The sequence below is a fragment of the Lontra canadensis genome, unplaced genomic scaffold (assembly GCF_010015895.1).
Source record: "Lontra canadensis isolate GAN:19392208 unplaced genomic scaffold, GSC_riverotter_1.0 scaffold248, whole genome shotgun sequence".
Classification (NCBI taxonomy): Eukaryota; Metazoa; Chordata; class Mammalia; order Carnivora; family Mustelidae; genus Lontra; species Lontra canadensis.
This window is the reverse complement of record NW_022631242.1, coordinates 269,177-288,973: the sequence shown is the minus strand read 5'-3', so window position 1 is coordinate 288,973 and position 19,797 is coordinate 269,177. Positions and strand designations below refer to the sequence as shown.

The 19,797-nt window shown below is 35.2% G+C and overlaps 1 protein-coding gene across 1 annotated transcript in view; it reads right to left on the bottom strand.

The window, feature by feature from the left end:
• LOC116862486 (AT-rich interactive domain-containing protein 4B) overlaps positions 1-19,797 on the bottom strand; it is a 141,191-nt gene that overhangs the window by 62,453 nt on the left and 58,941 nt on the right. Inside the window, exons 5-7 of the mRNA XM_032849790.1 lie at positions 16,447-16,537; positions 13,456-13,535; positions 7,483-7,574 (exon numbers count right to left, since the gene is read on the bottom strand). Of these exons, the coding sequence (XP_032705681.1) occupies positions 7,483-7,574; positions 13,456-13,535; positions 16,447-16,537 (263 nt within the window). The remainder of the gene's footprint in view (positions 1-7,482; positions 7,575-13,455; positions 13,536-16,446; positions 16,538-19,797) is intronic.

Below are 19,797 nucleotides of genomic sequence, written 5' to 3'. Positions count from 1 at the left end.
ACACTAAAATATATTAGGTCCAACTCTGAGATTAAAGAAGTTCTAAATTAAAAAAAAAAAAAAAAAAAAGAAGAAGAAGTTCTAAATTTAGTAATTTTATACTCCCAATACAAAGCTAATTTTAAAAAGGGGAAGAAAGATCTTTATTTACTGGGGGCTTGGGATGGGGAGAGAAGACGATCTGATAAGAGATCACCAATGCTATCCTTAATATCAAATATACACAAACTAGGCACTGATAAAATGTACAATACTGTTACTTTGTATTATGTTAGAAATTCCTTTCGGTTTCCACTGTATATTAGACTAAAAAATTAGAAAGAAGTTCACGGTCAGCAGAAAAACAAATTATCGAAAACCATCCACTTGTTGTTAGACAAAAGTATACCAAAAAGTAAAACTTTTTAAGAAGGAAAAAAAAAAAAAAAACCCATAAAACAAAAATTCTACTCTGAATCTGGTTCCAAGAAAGCCCACAACCAGTGTTAAAGAAAAGAAAGATTCTAACAACTGAGTGCTCAAAACGCCCATAGTAAGTGAAGATACAAGAAATGAAGAGACTGCAGTTTAGGTTCTTTTTTACAAAATAAAATAGAAGAATGGTTAGTATTAATTACCTACGGGGATGAAAACATTTTTGAGATAGTTGGTAATGACCAAGTTCACTGAGAAAAAGTGTAAACTGATGGATTACTTTTAAAAACCTTAAACATGATTTAACTATTTGGTTGACTGGGACAATCTAATATACTCTAAAAAATTTGTCTTGATGCCTTTCCAAGGAGATGGCAACATGTCACTCCTTTAAATATTTCAGTATAATTATAAAGAAAGCAAAAACTACTATAATAATACTAAACATTTTGGAATGATATGGGAAATAACACTCTTTGATTTCAGTGATCAAGTGACTTAAAAATTGTCCCTGTTAAAAACAAAGCAAATTTTTCAAGTTTGCTGCTGAGAACTAGTATTCTTTCAAATGGCACTTAAAGCAGTGTTAAGTAGGAATGTAGGAAGTAAGTAGAAGGTAGGAAAAACCAATACACCTTCATATTAGCAAAGCATAAAACCTTAAAAATAGGCACACAGCTTGGGATAATAGTGACAGACCTCCCAAGTCTGAGCTCTAATTGATTAGAAGTGTTTTTTCAAGGGCAATGACTTTTATCTCTTCACTTTCTAATGACTGTAGAAGACAACCAACCTTAAAACCATAATTACTGCTTTTTCAAAGCAGTCATAAAAAACTTATTCAGCTAGGATTTAAGGGACACTTTTTATGTCATTATCATTAGCAAGACAGAAAGTCCGAATATCATGGATAACATATATTTAAATCTGTAAAACATAGAGAGAAAACTGGGCTTTATTTGCCTCATAAAGGCATCTGCATCTTTCTAAAAATTCTCATTTCTTTCTTAAGACTTAACAAGTGTGAAGACTTCAGACATCAGAAAGTGACATAAAAAAAAAGTGACTGCCTACATAGAACACCTATTCACCTTTCATATTAAATGTTCAAGTTCCCACTCTAAAACCAATGTCCATTTATGGACTAGATTTCCTGATCCCCACCCCAAGATTTTGTTCCAAGAGTGCTCATTTCTTTCTCCTTTATCAATTTTTCTGCCTCTACTACATTGAGTCCCCTCAGCATACTGTTATTTATATGCTATTATTTCTCCGACTTAAAAAAAGAATCCCCTGGGGCACCTGAGTGGCTTAGTGGGTTAAGCCTCTGCCTTCGGCTCAGGTCATGATCCCAAGGTCTTGGGATTGAGCCCCAAGTTGGGCTCTCTGCTAGGCGGGGAGCCGGCTTCCTCCTCCTCTCTCTCTGCCTGCCTCTCTGCCTACTTGTGATCTCTCTCTGTCAAATAAATAAAATCTTTTTTAAAAAAAATTCCCCTGACCTCACCTTCCCCACCAGCTACTGCCACCTCATTTCTCTACTCTCCTTTGCAGTCAAACAGCTTGGAACGCTCTACTCCTCAACATCTGGAAACCCTTGGACTCCTCTAAGTATCTTTTCAACTGTCATTTCAATTAGGTGACCCAACCCTCTCATTCAAATTTGCCCCAATCTCTCCTCACTTTTATTTTTTACCCACAGCATTTATAAATCCATCATACTAATATAATCTACTTAGTTCTTTCTTATGTATTTTCTTTATCGCCTATCTCCCATATATGCGAGAATATAAGCTCTAAGGGCAGAGATTTTATCAATGCCTTTTATTCACTGATATATCCCAAATACCTGAACAGTGCTTGGCACAAGCATAGATATTCAATAAATATTTGTTGAGTAAATAAATGAACTGAATAGATTTCTTTCTCTCTACTATGTTATTTCTAATTTTATTTTTCCTAAAATCATAAAATGTATACAAGCAGTATAATGTACACAACCAGTATAAACCACACAACTGTCTATACCTAAGACTCTTAGCCAGGAAATAATTTATCCAAGATACTCAATACACTAGTGAATTGAAATAAATGAGCATCAAAACTATTTTATTTAAGGCTAGCTCAGTCAGTTAAGCATCTTCCTTCAGCTAGGTCATGATGCTGGGGTCCTGGGATCAAGCCCAACTTTGGGCTCCCTGCTCAGCAGGGGAATTTACTTCTCTTTTCCCCTCTGCCGCTCTCCCTGCTCTTGAGCTCACATGTGCTCTTTCAAATAAATAAAAATAAAATGTAAAAATAATAAAAAATAATTTTAAAAAATATTTTAAGGGAGCAAACACAGAGCAAGCAGAGAACCTGCTTGGTGTTATAGCCCTCTGACATCGTTGCTTCTTTGGTGGTAAGATCGTATTTGTTTAGAGAGCCAGAATGAAATAATGCACTGTCTTTGTGACATGATTATCTGATGCCCACTGGAAACAAAGCTAACTACACGGAAATGTTTACCACACTAATTATTTAAAACTGACTGCACATCACTATTAATTGTAAATTAATTGTGAATTAAGTAAGAAGAACTTTAGACAAGATGTGTGCCAAAGAACAGCAAATGACAAGATGCAACCAGAAAAACCAACTTCAATGATCCTTATGATTTCAGGCAAGTAACTTGGTGTCAAATTTTGTCCACTAAATTAAAAACCTTTATTAGTCAGTATCAGGAAGTCTAACAATGTACAGCTCTTTAGAGATTAAAACATAGAACATACGGTCATGTATATACTTACCAATAAAAGGGTTTTATTTTTTCCCCAGTTTTTAATCAAGAAGGAAACTAGAATCAAATTCTCATATCAAAAAAAAACAGCAAATAATAAAAAAAAAAACTTCTAGAATTAGATAGTGGCACTGGTTATGCAATCAGTGAATATACTAAAAACACCACACACTAGACACTTTATGAGGGTGAATTTTGGCATGTTAATTATATCTCAGTGAAAAACATTTTTTAAAGATCTGCAGACCTATATAAATACCAAGTACACATCACTACTTTATTGGGTAAACTTTAGTGCTGTCAATGGGTAAAATCCCTGCCCATACATAATCCCTATCAAGAACCATTTTAAGCTTTCTTATGCTTTACTCTTTCTCTGAAGGAGAAAAAAAATAACAAGCAGACTGATTTCTACTGTAGCAGCTGCATATACACTTTTGCCAGGTTATTGGAAAACACTTTTGAGGGGTGAGGGTACACAAATGTTTCTATGATTTCAGTTATTCTATTCTTTAGGCAGAAATAAAACATCTATATTCAGTGGCTAAATTGTAACAGCAAAATTCAATCAACTTAAACACTGATTAAATGATCAATAACTTGCTTTAAAAAATTAAAATAGAGAATGTTAATCTTAAGAAAATAGCTGAATATATTTGAATTAAGTAATTTAAGGTAGAATATAAATTAAACTCAACTGAAGGAAGGTATCAAAAATAATCAATTTTGGAATATCTGAAGGCACATTAACCAGCATGTGGATTAAAAGTTGTTAAAAGAAAATAAAAGTAGTGATATACTCATAAACAATGGAGTCTGGGGAAGCCTGGGAAGAGATAACCTTATTTATCTTTGTACAAAATTAAATTTCAAAAGACAATCAGAGAATCAAATGAAGACTTTTTTAGTTGAGTAATGGAAGAGGAAATGAAGGTCAGATAAATGACCTTAAGGTCCAGGTCCAAGACTTTGTTGTAGAAAATCACTCAGAAAGGGGAGAAAGAACTCTGAGGGACTGTAATAAAGGAGAAGGGAATTTCCAACTGTGGTACTTGCCTGTGGTGCCTATATACCATGGCATTAAGTGCTAAGCGAAAACACTATAACATCTCTTGGCAATGAGAATGACCACCATAGGGGGAAGGAATAGAGCAAGCAAAACAAGATTATAGATGAGAAAGGCTTCGTTTCCTGTAAGAGTTAATTCTCAACCGCTGGTTGGCCTTCTTACTCTGCACATATGCAATACAACCCCAACAGCAAATCTTTCATTATACACAGAGATTCTCAACAGGAAAATCACTTAGAATGTCTGCTGGACTCTTCAGAAAGCAAAGATCAACCTGCTCAGTGACAACTGCAAGCTTTAGTCTCATCTTCAAGAAAGGGAGACCTCAGCTAATATATTTTTTAATATGTCATAACTGGGTCATTTTTAAAGATCATTCTAGGTGATACTCTATAAATTATCTTACTTCAAATTTATGTTTACATGTGTAGGTGACAGTTGACGAAAGATAAAACATGTCTAAATATTAGATGCAATATTTTTCAAAATTTAAAAAGAATTTTTGATGGACACAAAAATTGTTTTTCTTACAATATATATATAAAATATAAAATATGGAAATATTGTTTCAAAAAATTCAAATAATATAGCCAAAACCAGTTCCACTTATCAGACATAAACACTGTAAGCAGTATCTTTATATACTCACACATATAAATATTTTTATGAATGAAGTCAAGTCACATACTGGTATTTGATGAAAATTTTTGCATTCAATACATGACGTTTTGATATCTAGTATTTACACAGTATTTCCTATATAAACACCTTAAGGGTATGAATTCATTTAATTTTTGCAACAATTCTGAGAGATAGGTAATACTATTATCTCAATTTTACAGATGAGAAAATTGAGGCATGAACACTAAGTAATCTGCCCAAAGCTACAGAGCAAGGAAATGGCAGAGTTATTCACACCCAGGCCATCTGGCTCCAAAGTTCACAATCAAGCCACATTGCCACTCTCAAAAGCTAGAGAAGTAGAAATCTACAATAATGAAATAATTTTACATCAAATACACCCTACCTCATTATTCTGATATCAATGATCATATTTAGAAGTTGACTACCAAAACTATGGAAGACTCTAATGAGCAATGGTAGGTAAAATTTTAATACACAGTTGAAGTCATTAATTTTCAAAGAGACATTGAAAGGTTTATCTTGTAAGTGCTTCAGTGAATAGTCTACGGCAATAAAACATCCCTCTGGAAAAACTGATAACATTATTAGATCACAGTAACATCAAATAATGACAACAGGATGCTCCATATGAGTAATGCTAACATACATTTTTCATTTATTTCTCCTTCTGGATGAACAAGTCGTATGGAGAAGAGCAAATAATAGTTACACCCTGAATACCCTAAGATACTCAAGTCATCAGCAAGCTAAATCCCAAGTGAGAGACATTATTCACTTAGTAATTAACTGAAAAACATCTTCTAAAAATTTCAGAGAGTTAAGAAAAAAAAAGCATGGTCTGAATCATAAGTATAGTAGGAAAATACAAATATGAAATATTTTTTCAGTGTAAGGATTATTCTTTTAATTTCCTCCCTCCAATGAGTCATTATTTATTTACTGTTAGAACAATTTTAGAAAGAAACTCAAGTACTACTCTATCTAAGTAAGAGTCAATCAGCTGAATGGGAAAAGGCCCATGGAGTATGGGTGAGTTCGAGTCCTTGTCCTTTCCTTAGTGTGTTCCTTAGTGTGTTCATTGTCTCTGAGCCCAATGTCCCCAATTATTAATATGGGTAAAAATAATACCTATCTTCATCACTTTCCTCTAAGGCTGAAAGTACGCAATATGAGAGACAGCGCTTACCCGATCTGATTTCTATCTCCAAAGCTGAGCCATACTTACATTTAATATGTGATTCTTAATACTGAATGAAAGCATTCACTTATGCTAAAGATTTCAGTAATTGGACTCAATATTTATTTTTAACTGCCACTCTGACAATTTTTGGGCTCAGACACGTTAAAATTTTTGAATTTTACCCAAGTGAAATGTTCAAAATTGTTTCTAAAATAACCTCCAATGGAATACATTAAAAACTCACCTTCCCAATTTTCTTCACCTGCTCCTATGGAGGCACCTATGTTCTTAACTATTCCAGCTGTTTCTTTGATAGTTAGTACCTTATCTCTAAATAATATTCTTATACTGATTTATACATTGTAGGCATTATTCTGTCGACTTCCTACTGTTACTAGGACTTAATTTTGTATTTAAGCCACCTCCTCTCCCTCCATCCTACTAAGTTTTCCTTTCTGATACAATTTTCAGGGGAAGTTACTTAGTGCCTTTGCTACTTTTTCTCTATCTGTTATCATCATATCTTTAACTTGCCCCCAATGTTCCATCATATTAAGTAACCGAGTCCACCTTTTTAATAGAGACTTCCATTCCAACGCTCCACATTCTATTGACTACCAGCATCTAGTATTACTACGGAGAAGTCTGATCCCATTGTGCCTCCCAGTCCTTCGCAATAAATGATTTTTCTTTCTCAAACTGTTTGAAAATTGTTTATCTCTGATGACCCTTCGATCCTGTGATCCTTTTTAATTTAAAGCCTTTTGGAGCCTATGCATGGCCCATTAAAAGTAATTTGTTAAACTGATAGAATATATGTCACAACTGTAAGACATAAAAATAAGTAAGATGGTTTCTGTCAAGGAGATTAAGATTATTAGGAAGAGAAAACAAATACTACAAAGACAGTAACAGATGAAATACTGTTTTTGACATTAGATAAATGCAAAGAATTGGGAGAGCTCAGAGGAAAGAAAAGAGGTCTGTTTTCAAGGAAAGAGTAGGGAGACACAAAACAGTTCACATAAAGGTGGGAGCATTTCTGTTGGGAGACTGAATGAGTGAGATAATGACATGGAAGGTGGCATCTGAGAAAGAAAAAAAAAAGCATGAATAAAAGCAAAGTATCAGGAAAAAAAGGATGTATCCAGCAAATGTTGACTGGTTCCACTCTGACTACAGCACCAAGACGCATGCAGGGAGAAACGGCAGACAGATACGCAGCTGTTAAGGCTGGCTGAGCGTGGAGAATCTCAAGCACCGTGCTAAGGAGTCTGAAATTGCTACGAGATCCAGTTAGCATTTTGCAAAGTACAATTTCAAATTAGTAACTCTTAAAACAATACTAGAAGGAGAAATGAATTCAGGTTCAACTAACAGTTATGAAAATGGACTTACATATGATTAGATCTTCTTCCTCTATTTGTTTTCTTCCCTATGACAGGAGTGCCAAAATGTTCAGGGTTGGTGAGTGGGAGCTGGTCTAATGTCTGTGGGTAAGAACATAAACCCATCAAAGTTATGACGTAGCAAGTTCTCTTTCCTTTTTAAACCAAATCAGTTTAAGAATATGCTTAGATTTGAAGATTAAAAACTGTCCCCAAGGAAGACTAAAATACAACTTTCCTAAAGATAGATAACTGTCATTTCAAAGATATTAGAATAAAGATGAATGAACCCATTATGGGGGGTGGGGGTGAGAGGGGGGTGTGAAAAAAATTAAGTTGTTCTTTCTTTGTGGTTTCATTATCTTTTTGAAGGCTGACAGATTTCTAAGAATGATTAAAATACAAAATAAAACACAGCTCAGTAGAAAATAGACTGGAGAGAGAAGAAATCTATACGTAAGGACCTAGCATCTGAATTGGGGCCAACTGCAAATCAAATTTCTCTTTGCTCAAAGGGAATCATAATCCATAATATAGAATTCTTAATAGGTAACAAAATTATCCCCCAAAAAAGCATCAACTGTTTGAAAAAAGGCTTTAGATAGGATATATAGTTACTTTGCAAACGTTTTCTGCAATACACCTTTTTTAAAGAATATGTAAATATTGACTTCTCTACATTTAATTTTCCCTTCCTTTTTAGTCTGCAGCATCCAATACGGTGCTTGGTATGAAGATAATGATCAGCAAGTAAACATTTCCTATTGTCAACTGACAGCTCATGTCAAACCGTTTGTCCCTCACCCCATCCTAAAATAATGATTTCCAGGTGAGGAATTGGTTGTTGGTTAATAACAAGCAGAATGAAGAAAAAAGGAATCGTGGAATAATTCCCTTCACATCTCAATATTAGATACTTGTTGGATTTTTCTTGCCATTATTTCCTTAAAAGGTTTATGTAACTAAAAAGTTAAGGTCTCAATCTGAAGACGCTATCCCAATTAACTTCATTCTCTGAATATTAATTTTGATAATGCTGCTTTTTCTGCATTTTTAAGATCTTCCATACATTTGCTATTCCTTTCACCTCTCCAATAGAACCTCTGCTATTACAGATAATTTCATGAATACCAGGGGAACTAAAGACCCCACAAAAACTGTCAGGACGGAAGTGAGGGTGAGAAACTACTTAGGATAAAGATTCCTCAAAAAAATTAAAAAATTTTTAAAATTTTTTAAAAAACTTCTCAAAGTTACAAACCGGAGTGTTACATGAAAGAGTATATATTATTTTAGATTTGAAAAAATCAGACTATCTAAATATAAACTGTAAATATTTAAAAGGAAATTTTTAACTTTTATTTTTAAAACAGATAATTTTGTTGAAACAAGATGAATGTGAAAGGGGAACCATATTAATAATCTTGCATAACTTGTCAGATTGCATAACTTATTAGAATATATGTAAATGTACCTGAGGTACATAGATCTATGTATCCAACAACAAAGGATACTGAAATAGGGAAAAGGTACTACCTGTCAAACATAAAGATCAATTCCTTCAGAAGACAGAAACTATTAACTTTCATAGGACATAAAATCTAATCTTGCAAATTCAGCTTAAGTCAGGCATTTAAAAAACATTTGGAGGGGTGCCTAAGTAGCTCAGTCAGTTAAGCATCTGACTCCTAATTTCAGCTCAGGTGATGACCTCAGGGTCCTTGGATAGAGCCCCATGTCCAGCTCCACATTCTGTAGGGGAGTCTACTTGAGGATTCTTTCCCTTGCCCTCTGTTCCCTCAATCTCTCTCTCAAATAAATAAATTTTTTAAAATAAATAAAATAAATCTGGAGGCAAAAGTTGGTCTAAATACAGTAATATACAAAATAAAACCTCTCTAGAAGTCACTTGTCAGGGGTGGCTGGTTGGCTCAGTCAGTTAAGCGTCTGCCTTCGGCGCAGGATCAGGACCCTGCGGTTCTGGAATTGAGCCCTGCATTGAGCTCCCTGCTCATCAGGGAGTCTATTTGTCCCTCTCCCTCTCTACCTCTCACCCCAGCCCCCGCAGCTCGTGCTGTCTTTCATTCCGCTCTCTCTTTCAAATAAATAAAATTATTATTTTTTTTAAAAGATTTTTATTTATTTATTTGACAGACAGAGATCACAAGTAGGCAGAGAGGCAGGCAGAGAGAGGAGGAAGCAGGCTCCCCGCGGCAGCAGCAGAGAGAGGAGGAAGCAGGCTCCCCGCGGAGCAGAAAGCCTGATGTGGGGCTCGATCCCAGCACTCTGGGATCATGACCTGAGCCAAAGGCAGAGGCTTTAACCCACTGAGCCACCCAGGTGCCCCAATAAAATTATTTTTTAGATTTTATTTATTTCAGAGAAAGTGAGAGTGAGAGACAGCGCATGAGAAGGGGGAGGGTCAGAAGGAGAAGCAGATTCCCCAGTGACCAGGCAGCCCGATGTGGGGCTCGATCTCAGGACCCTGAAGATCATGACCCAAGCCGAAGGCAGATGCTCAACCGACTGAGCCACCCAGGCGCCCCTCAAAGAAATAAAATTAAAAAAAAAAAAAAGAAGAAGAAGAAGAAGTCACTTGTTATTAACTCCTAATTATGCTTCCTCCAAATTCCAAAGTACAATATTTGCTAAACAGAGAAAATAAATTAATCTAGATTCACCTCTGTCAAGCAAACATAAGGATTAAATGCCCCACCTCACTCCCCTAATATTAAGGTTGCTCTTGTGAAAGCAGAGACTTCGATCAAGTACTAGGATTTCTATTTTAAGCATCTGGTAAGTCACCAGTTATAGGAAAGAAAATATCCAGGATTTCTGATTACTTTCCCTATGTAATGAAGAATTAGAGCAGTAAGAAGCCTTATCTCTGTCCCTAGCCTCAAATCATGTCCAGGAAAGTAGGAGTACATTTATTTCAAGTGAGAGAAAAGACTGAGGGAAGGGTAAAATTTGTCTCATTAAAACCTAAAGAGCAAAAATCAGACAGTCCTAGCTATATTAAAGCTAAAAGAAAATTCCGTAGGCCTACGGGAGACATGCCTATGGCCCTGTTTCCTAAATGGGCTATAGGAAATACGGAGATGAGATTTAACTAACCTTTCTTTGGAGTATCAGCAGCACATAGGAAGTAGTAAATGCACAGCGAAGACCAGCTGATGAAACTACTTCTGAGTAACAAGCTCTGCAGAAATGCCCCAACCCCCAGGCAGTGTCAACACCCTCACGAAGCCGGTTAGGGCTGGAACCCGTACTGTTAGCGCCAGAATTCACTGAAGTGTGGCTGTGATTCTCTTACATGGACATCTTAAATTTAAGTCTTTAAGTATGTAGCTTCCTAATGGAATTAGTGATCCCAAACACTGCCAGTCTGATGTGGCTTTCTGCTCAAGATCAAAGTTATTACTGATAATAATAATGCTCTGAGTAATTTTTCAACAAATTAAAAATGTTTTTTGAAAATATCAAAAATATCAAATAAAGAGAAGGAATACATAGATGGCAGATTAAATACACTCCTGGCCATGCTACCACAGAACCCAGTACATATATAATCTTAGAATATATGGTTGTTTGATTAATGCTTTTTCTCCTCCAACAGACATTAAGTTACTCAAGGATAAATTCCATGTCTACTTGGCTTACCCTTTTGTCTCCACTACCTAACATAGCATGCACCTGGCTTATGAGAATGGGATACAATACACCCGTATTCTAAGTACCCTCTAGCAAAACATAAAGTCTAACACATATAGACACACACAGTAAAAGTGTCCACCTTGAAGGTGAGAAGGACACACTGAGCTACTTGTTCATACTGCTTCAGCCTTTACACTACAACTGCCCTGTTAACTATACGATTCTCCTGGGAGAGGGGGTGCAACAACAAAGTATTTTAGATATTTCTCTGGATTAAAAAAATAAGGCACATGTCTTCACTAAACAGATGAAAAATCAAGTCTTTAAGCCCCCATATTTATTCACTGGCCTACTATAACTGTACACATGTTCTAAGAGAAATGAAATTATTTCTAAGAATTATATAAACTTAGGGGTGGCTGGCTAGCTTAGTCAGAAAAGTATATGACTCTTGCTCTCACGGTTGTGAGTTTGAGCCCACACTGGGTGTAGAGATTAAATAAATAAAACATTAAAAAAATTACATAAACTTATAAAGAATTGTTACTTTATCAGTACAAAAAGCCAAATTCACTGCCAATTTTAAAGTTGTATATAATTCCTATATTTAAAGCTTCACAATTAATTAAAAAATATTTACTGAAGGCTTCTATACAGAAAACATTGTGGGGGGGGCAAGAAGAGCCTATCAAAATGACAAAAATAGGGCTATTACCCCGCAAAACAGCTTAAAATCTTACAGGGAAAATAAGAATAATAATAAAAAAGACCATCAAATAAGAATAAGAGAAATGCCAAAGGATCAAAGGATAAAGGGATCAAATCTGCTTAGAAAGCTCATGAAAGACATCATGGAGGAACATTAAGAGCAGTACTCAGCAGAAACCAAGAAAAGAATATGAATCATAATCTGAAAATACCAAGTAGTCTTGTAAGACAGAAGTTCAGGGAAATGGGGTACATGGCTGGCTCAGTCGGAAGAGCATGTGACTCTTGATATTGGGTTGTGAGTTTGAGCCCCACATTGGGTATAGGGATTACTTAAATAAATAAAAACTTAAAAATTAAAAAAAAAATAGGAAAAGAAAAAATAAGTAGAAAGAAATCTTACAATATGAGACTGAAAAAAATAGGCCGGAATCACAAAACATAGAACCTGTCCCAAATTCTCAACTGGAATAGGAATTCAATTATTTAAGGGAAAGGAAAATATTTTCAAAACAAGAAAACATAAAATAAAGTTTAATAGTCAAATAAATAATATAAAAATGTCCCCAAAGAAACACTGTTCTAAATAGTGACAAGAAGAAAAGTAATCATGGTTTGGCCATGCTGTGCATTAATATTTATAAGCTGGACTACAGAATATAACACTTTAACAATATGTCCATTTTCAAAATTCTGGATTGCAAACTACTGATTTACAAAACTTTGTGTGAACCCTCCCTCCATTCTTAGTAACTTAACACCTTTCAATTCTAGAGCATGGCTTTGGTACTAGAAAATACTGGTTTGAGAACCAGCTCTGACCATCAGTCTCACCATCTGTAAATTAAAGATAATCATGCTATCTACTTCACAGTGTTATGAATATGATGATGTAGGTAAAGCAGTGAGCAAAGTCCATGTCAAATATAAGCACTTCATTTATTCATCTGACTACCATTTATTCAGTGCCTGCTCTATTCCGGGCACTGTTCAAGGAACTGGGAATGAGTGGGGAGGAAGACCTATAAAATCCCTGCCCTTGTAACACCTTCTAGGGAGGAAGGCAGACAATAAACAAATAACTAAGCACATACACATATCCTGATGTCAGAGAATGACACAAGCTCTGAAGAAACTTCGACCAATCTGAAAGGACTGAGAGGATGGCAGGGACTAGTCTAGAAAGGGCAGTCAGACAAGGCATCTCTGAGGAGGGGCTATAATGACATCAGCAAGCAGCAGCAGCAGCAGTTAGGGACGACTTGTAGTCTGTACAGATCCTTTAATGAGGGGGTTCAAGTGGATTATAAATGGACACCTCTTTTCCATAATTATTTAAAATTAGAGTCTACATAAAAGTTGCCTAAAAATAATAGTTAAGCAAGATCATTGAATTTTCATTGTGGACAAATGCTAAAATATTCTTGGCGGGGAGCAGGGGGAAGGAATATATCACCTGGTACTCAAACACAGGCCTTAAACAGGACTCACAGATCACATGATAATGGTATTAATGAATTTTCCTGACTAACAAGTAAGTAGCTTGAGTTGAGAAAGAAAAATATGCTCCCCCAATACAAAATACGAAGACACAATCATTCATTAAACGATTACTTACTTCACTTTCAGCAAAATGCCTCTCTCCCTTCAGGCACAGTGAAGATCGTCTCAGTGTCTTCTCATCTCCATCATCAAAAACTATGAGAGGAGATAAAATTAGAAACTACTGAAGGATTTTTCAAAGATTAACAAAGATGTTATAAATTATCATTGAATTTTGAGTGCAAACAGAACTATTGTTTCAGAAGAGTACATCTGAAAATTAGTCCACGTTTTGTTTTCTGATAACTTCAAATACAGAATATGTTTTCCAATTTCTAGTGATAACGAAATAATATACCTGAAATGAAAACATCTTCCCTGACCCAGAAAACATTAAGGGGGAAAAAAAGTTAGCATTTAAGGAAAAAACAATCTAAATGTTAATTAACCCTTCTCAAAGTGGTCAAAGAAAGGCAAGTTTTCCAGCTGGTAATACTGACAGATTCACTGGGAAAAAAAAAAAAAAGAAGAATACAAATTTATATATTCAGACTGTACCTAAAAAATTACTCTGCTTTTACTATTTAAAGCAGGGTTTCTAAACCTGAGCACTACAAACATTTCAGTGCAGATAATTCTTTATCATGAAGGCTATTCTGAACACTGTAGGATATTTAGCAGCTTCCCTGGCCTCTGGCCACTAGATGCCACTAGTGGCTCCTTATTTCTGACAACCGAAAGTGTCTACGGACATTGTCAAGTGCTCCCTGGGTGACAAATTCGCTCCCCATTGAAAATTACATATTTAAAGTACTAAATGTCCCAGCAGATTTACTGTAAGTTTATGCATACATATAATATATTTATTTTATATCATAATTTTAGCATATACTTACATTCCTCACAAATCATGGGAAAAAATACCTCTATTCTAAAGTTACCAGGTTTCGATTTTAGAAATGGCAATTTTTACCAAAGTAACAAAATTAGGTTCTTATATCTTAAGTGAAACAATGTGACACTGGATAAATAACTTTTAGCACAATTTTTTAATGATGTAACTAAAATATTCAATGATAAAAATGTCAGATTTATGAGACTGAATACCGCAAATAATTACGATCTAGGCTTACTACATAGAACATGCAAACAGTCTGGTCACCTACATAAAATCAAATTTTCCTGTCTCAAATTAAAATTTCCCCCCTCTTCACTAAGTTTTTTCTCATCCCACAAAAATATAAATAAAACTCATCTATACTATTTCAAAGGTCCATCAAATTTTGACAGCATCAAAGATATTTTAACTAGGTGTTTACTCTCACCTACGAAGTCACTGAAGAATAAGAATTACTCCTATTCAATAAATAATACCAGGATAATTGGCTATTGATGGGGGGGAATAGGACATTTCAGAATGTCCAAATAAATAAATAAATAAATAAACTGTAGGTAAAATAAACAGCTCTTTGCAAAACAAAAATAAAACTAGAAACTGAAGACTACACTGGATAATAAATTTACAACACTGATGAAAGGAAGCCCTTTTAAACAAGATTCAAAACTAAAACTACAAAGCAAAAGGTGACCACAGGAAAAACTGACAATATGAAAACTGATAGCAGAAATAAAAGTAAATAGGAGAAAAGTATTTGCAACTAAGGTAGCCAGAGGTTTAATATTCAGAATATAAAAAGATCTAATCTCCTAAAAATAAGAAAATGTAACCATGCCAATAGGACAAGGGAGAGACTGGGAAGACCCTGTAAGATAGTAACCTGAAAGGGCACCCTGCGTGGCTCAGTCAGTTAAGCCTCCAAATCCTGGTTTCAAGGGCAGGTCACGATCTCACGGATCTTAAGATCAAGCCCCACTTCCAGCTCTGTGCTCAGCAGGGAGTCTGCTTCAGATTCTCTCCATCTGCCCTTCCCCCAACTTACATGTGTGAGCCCTTTCTCTCTCTAAAGTAAGTCTTTAAAAAAAAAAAAAAAAAAAAAAGACAGGGGGGTATGTTGGTGGCTCAGTTGATTAAGCATCTGCCTTCAGCTCAGGTCACGACCTCTGGGTCCTGGGATTGAGCCCCATATCAGGCTTCCTACTCAGAGAGTCTGCTTCTCTCTCTTTCTCTCACTCTCTCTCCTACTCTCTCTCCACTCCCCTCCCCACCCTCACCACTGGTCATTCTCTCTCTCTCTTTCTCAAATGAATAAACAAATCTCTCAAATAAATAAATCTCTCTCTCTCTCTCTCAAATGAAAAAATATAAACAAATAAATAAATAGATGGTAACTGGAAGAAGAAAATACAAATAAAATGATGGTCCTTTCAATAAACATATGAAAAAATGTTCAATCTCACTAGTAATCACAGGAGGGGAGTATTAAAACAAAACTGAGATACTACTTTGTATCCAAATGGGAAAACATTTTTACAGATTATTAACATCAACTTTTACTTGGGCTGGGAAAATGAGTGCACTCATACACTGTCCACAGAAATGAATGCCACCTTTAGAAAGGCAGTTTTCACTACCTAAGTTTTAAACTACATTTCACTTCACCATGCCTGGTTCTCAATATACACATATACCAGGGAAATACAAGAATAATGTACATGTACAAGACATTCAATCCAGCATTTACTGTAATGCCAAGAAAACTGTCAACATCATCAGTAAAAGAAAATAAATTATGGTACATCAAATATTATGAAACATACTACCGTAATTAAAAGAAATTTCTCTGTTGTACAACATGAATACATTTAACACTACTGAAATGTGCACTTAAAATAAGAGAAAAAAATTTCCCTAAGATATACTCTGAAGTGGAAAAAGCTACAAATTCAACTGTATAATATATACACTAATTTCAAATTATACTTTATGCACATACTTATGAATTAAAAATTTTAAAGACCAGAAAGATTTAAAAAATATTAACAGCAAAACAAAAACAAAAAACATTAACAGTAATAATACCTATGGCATTAGGGGAGGAACTAAATCAAGGAAATTTTGATTTGTATGATCTCTGAAAATACATTTTTAAAAGATTTATTCCCTTACCTACAGTGTACCAACTTGCATCTGTTAATTTATTGATAACAGCTTCCTGATATGCACCATCAAGATTCTTCACTTCCACAATAGCTCCGACCTAAAGTGTTTTTAAAAAGTTAGAAAAACTTTTAGAATGTAAGTGAACAAAACAAAAACTAGCTTTTTTTTTTTTAACTGAATGCATGGTGGCAAAGGATTAAAAAAAACTACTGATTTGATTTGTCTTAAGGTACCAGCAGTTTTACCTACCACTGTTTTTGTACCATCAGTGAAAATGTCAACATAGTAAAAAAGGTAAATAATATCTAAGGTATTGTTATGAAAATAGTTTTGCCCTTATAATTTCCCTGAAAGGGGTCTTGGGAGCCCCCAGAGGTCTTTGGACCACACTTTGAGAACCACGATCTCTGAAGTTGACAATCCTTGCCTCTTATTAGTACTCCTCCTTCCAAGAGGCTGGAGAAAGGTAGAAACAGTTAAGAAAGAGCTGTGCTATCTCCTTAAGAGTTATAATGTACCACTAATGACAATCATTTAGAATATTTTCCATCTAATCAAGAAAATGCCGGCAATTAAATTCATATGGTCCTTATAAGTACCTCAAACTAAGAATCTTCTGCACAGTGAAGGAAATCATCAACAAAATGAAAAGGGAACCTACTGAGTGGGAGAAAATATCTGCACATCATGTATTTGATAATTTGATAATTATCCAATATACAGAGAAAGAACTCCTATAACTCAATAGCAAAAAAAAAAAAAAAAAATCTGATTAGCAAATGGATAGAAGATCTGAAGATCTGACATTTTTCCAAAGACACACATGGGGTCAACAGGTACATATAAAGATGTTAACATCACTAATCATGAGGGAAATGAAATCAAAACCACAATGAGATATCACCTCACACCTGTTAGAATGGCTATTATCAAAAAGACAACAAAAAGCAGTGTTAGCAAGGATATGGAAAAAAGGGAACCCTTGTGCACTGTTGCTGGGAATATAAAATAAATTGGTACAGCAACTACAGTAAACAGTATGGAGGTATTCAAGTTAAAAATAAAATTATGACCCACTAATTCCACTATTGGGCACCTATCCAAAGAAAAGGAAACATTAATACAGAAAGGTATCAGCACCCCCATGTTCAATGCAGCATTATTTACAACAGCCAAGATATGGAAACAACCTTAGTATCCACTGGTGGATGCATGGATACAGAAATAAATAAATAAATAAATAATAAATAAATATTAAGAAATATATGTGTGTATATATAACACACATATGTATGTATATAATGGAATACTATTTAGCCATAAAAAGGAAGGAAATTTTGCCATGTGCAACATGAATGTACTCTGAGGACATTATGCTAAGTGAGACAGAGAAAGACAAGTATCATATGATATCACTTACATGTGGAATCTAAAAAACAAAACAAACAGAAGCTCATAGAGACAGAGAACAGACTGGTTATTGCCACGGTGGGAAGGGAGCAGGGAGTAGACAAAATGCGTAAAAGTGGTCAAAATGTACAAACTTCCGGTTTTAAAATAAATTAAGTGCTAAGGATGTAATGTACAGACAGCATGGTAACCATAGTCAGTAATACCATATTGCATATCTGAAAGTTGCTAAGAAGAGTAAATCTTAAAAGTCTCTATTATAAGCAAAAACAAAAAAAAATGAACTATGGATGGTGATGGATATAACTAAACTTACTGTACTGATCAAACATCAAATCATTATGTTGTACATCCAAAACTAATAAAATATTATATCAATTATACCCCAATAAAAGTAAAATATAAGTATCTGGTCTTTATGGTGATAACAAAAAACAAACTTGCTCAGAGAAAGACTGTTAGCCCCACAAGAATTAACAGAGCTTTTCTTAAATGACTACAGTCAATAAATACATGGTACCATTTTTTTTTATTTAGTAAGTAGTCTAGGTATTACGTTTCATGTGAACTCAGTAGAAAATACATTGAGATCAAATGACCATCACTTTTGGTAGGTTTATTTCCTCTAAGAGAAACATTTATCCAAATGCTGACACTTTCTATTAGGTAATAGAAAGCTATGAAGCATATCAGGGAACAACTTAAAATCTATACACACACACACAAACCAAAAACAACAGACAAAAGAAAATACTTTAACAATCTTGAGATAAAATTTAATATACCTGCCTATTGTCAAAATCAAAATCCGTAGCCCTAATCATAGACAAAGAACAATTTAACAAAGTAAAAAAAGCCAAACAAGTAAAATAAACCAACCGTGCCATAAAGAGGCAGGAGCAGAAGGAGAAAAAGAGGGCCTGAGGATACAAAATGGTTGCCTTCTCTATCTCTTCACAACACTGAGCGTATTTTGTAGCTGGTAGGACCTGGCCTGAGCCAATGCGAACAGGGCGGCAGTCAGTGAGAGCTATGCTGGTGTGCTTCTGAGGCAAGAACACAAATAAGGCACAGAATTCTATGTGTTCTGAACATTCAGAGGGCACACGCTTCAATGACAAGAATTTTGGCTCTGTCATCACTGGCTGGCATGGCCAGATTATTTTACGTCCCTTTAGTGTCTTCTGTGAAGGGCTGTGAGGATTATATAAGACTTATTAGCCCGGCATTAGCACATACTAAGTGCTAAATAAATGGTGGCAAGCATCATATTATAAGTATACACATTTTGGGTTTTTTTGTCCCTGTAAGTCATGAACACATGCATGTAGCATTAAAAGTGGCACCTACAAAACAGGAATGGTGGAAAATAATTTTTGTAAGGCAAGATTTTTTTTTTTTAATTACAAGCTTTAGCTCTCTATAGTGCCTACTAATGCTCTCGGGATCCAATTAAAAATCTTTCAATCAAAAAAAGAAGTCTTCCGGGGCGCCTGGGTGGCTCAGTGGATTGGGCCGCTGCCTCGGCTCAGGTCATGATCTCGGATTCCTGGGATCGAGCCCCACGTCGGGCTCTCTGCTCAGCAGGGAGACTGCTTCTCCCCGCTCTCTCTGCCTGTCTCTCTGCCTACCTGTGATCTCTGTCTGTCAAATAAATAAATAAAATCTTTAAAAAAAAAAAAAAAAAAAAGAAGTCTTCCAATCAATCACAAACAAACAACTGGCAGATACACATATCTAATTCCCCCAAAGTACAGCTGTGTCGGTAAAGAATTTTTCTTGTATCTACAAATGTTTCTTCAATTCTGTTAGCATTTCTTAAAACTCATCCAGGCAGGCCATTGTCCAATTTTCAGACATTCAAAAGGGCCAAAGAGCACACAGTGGCGGCCCACACATTCCCTTTAGCTTGCTCACTAGTAGAAAGTAGAACAGCACTGATTTCAT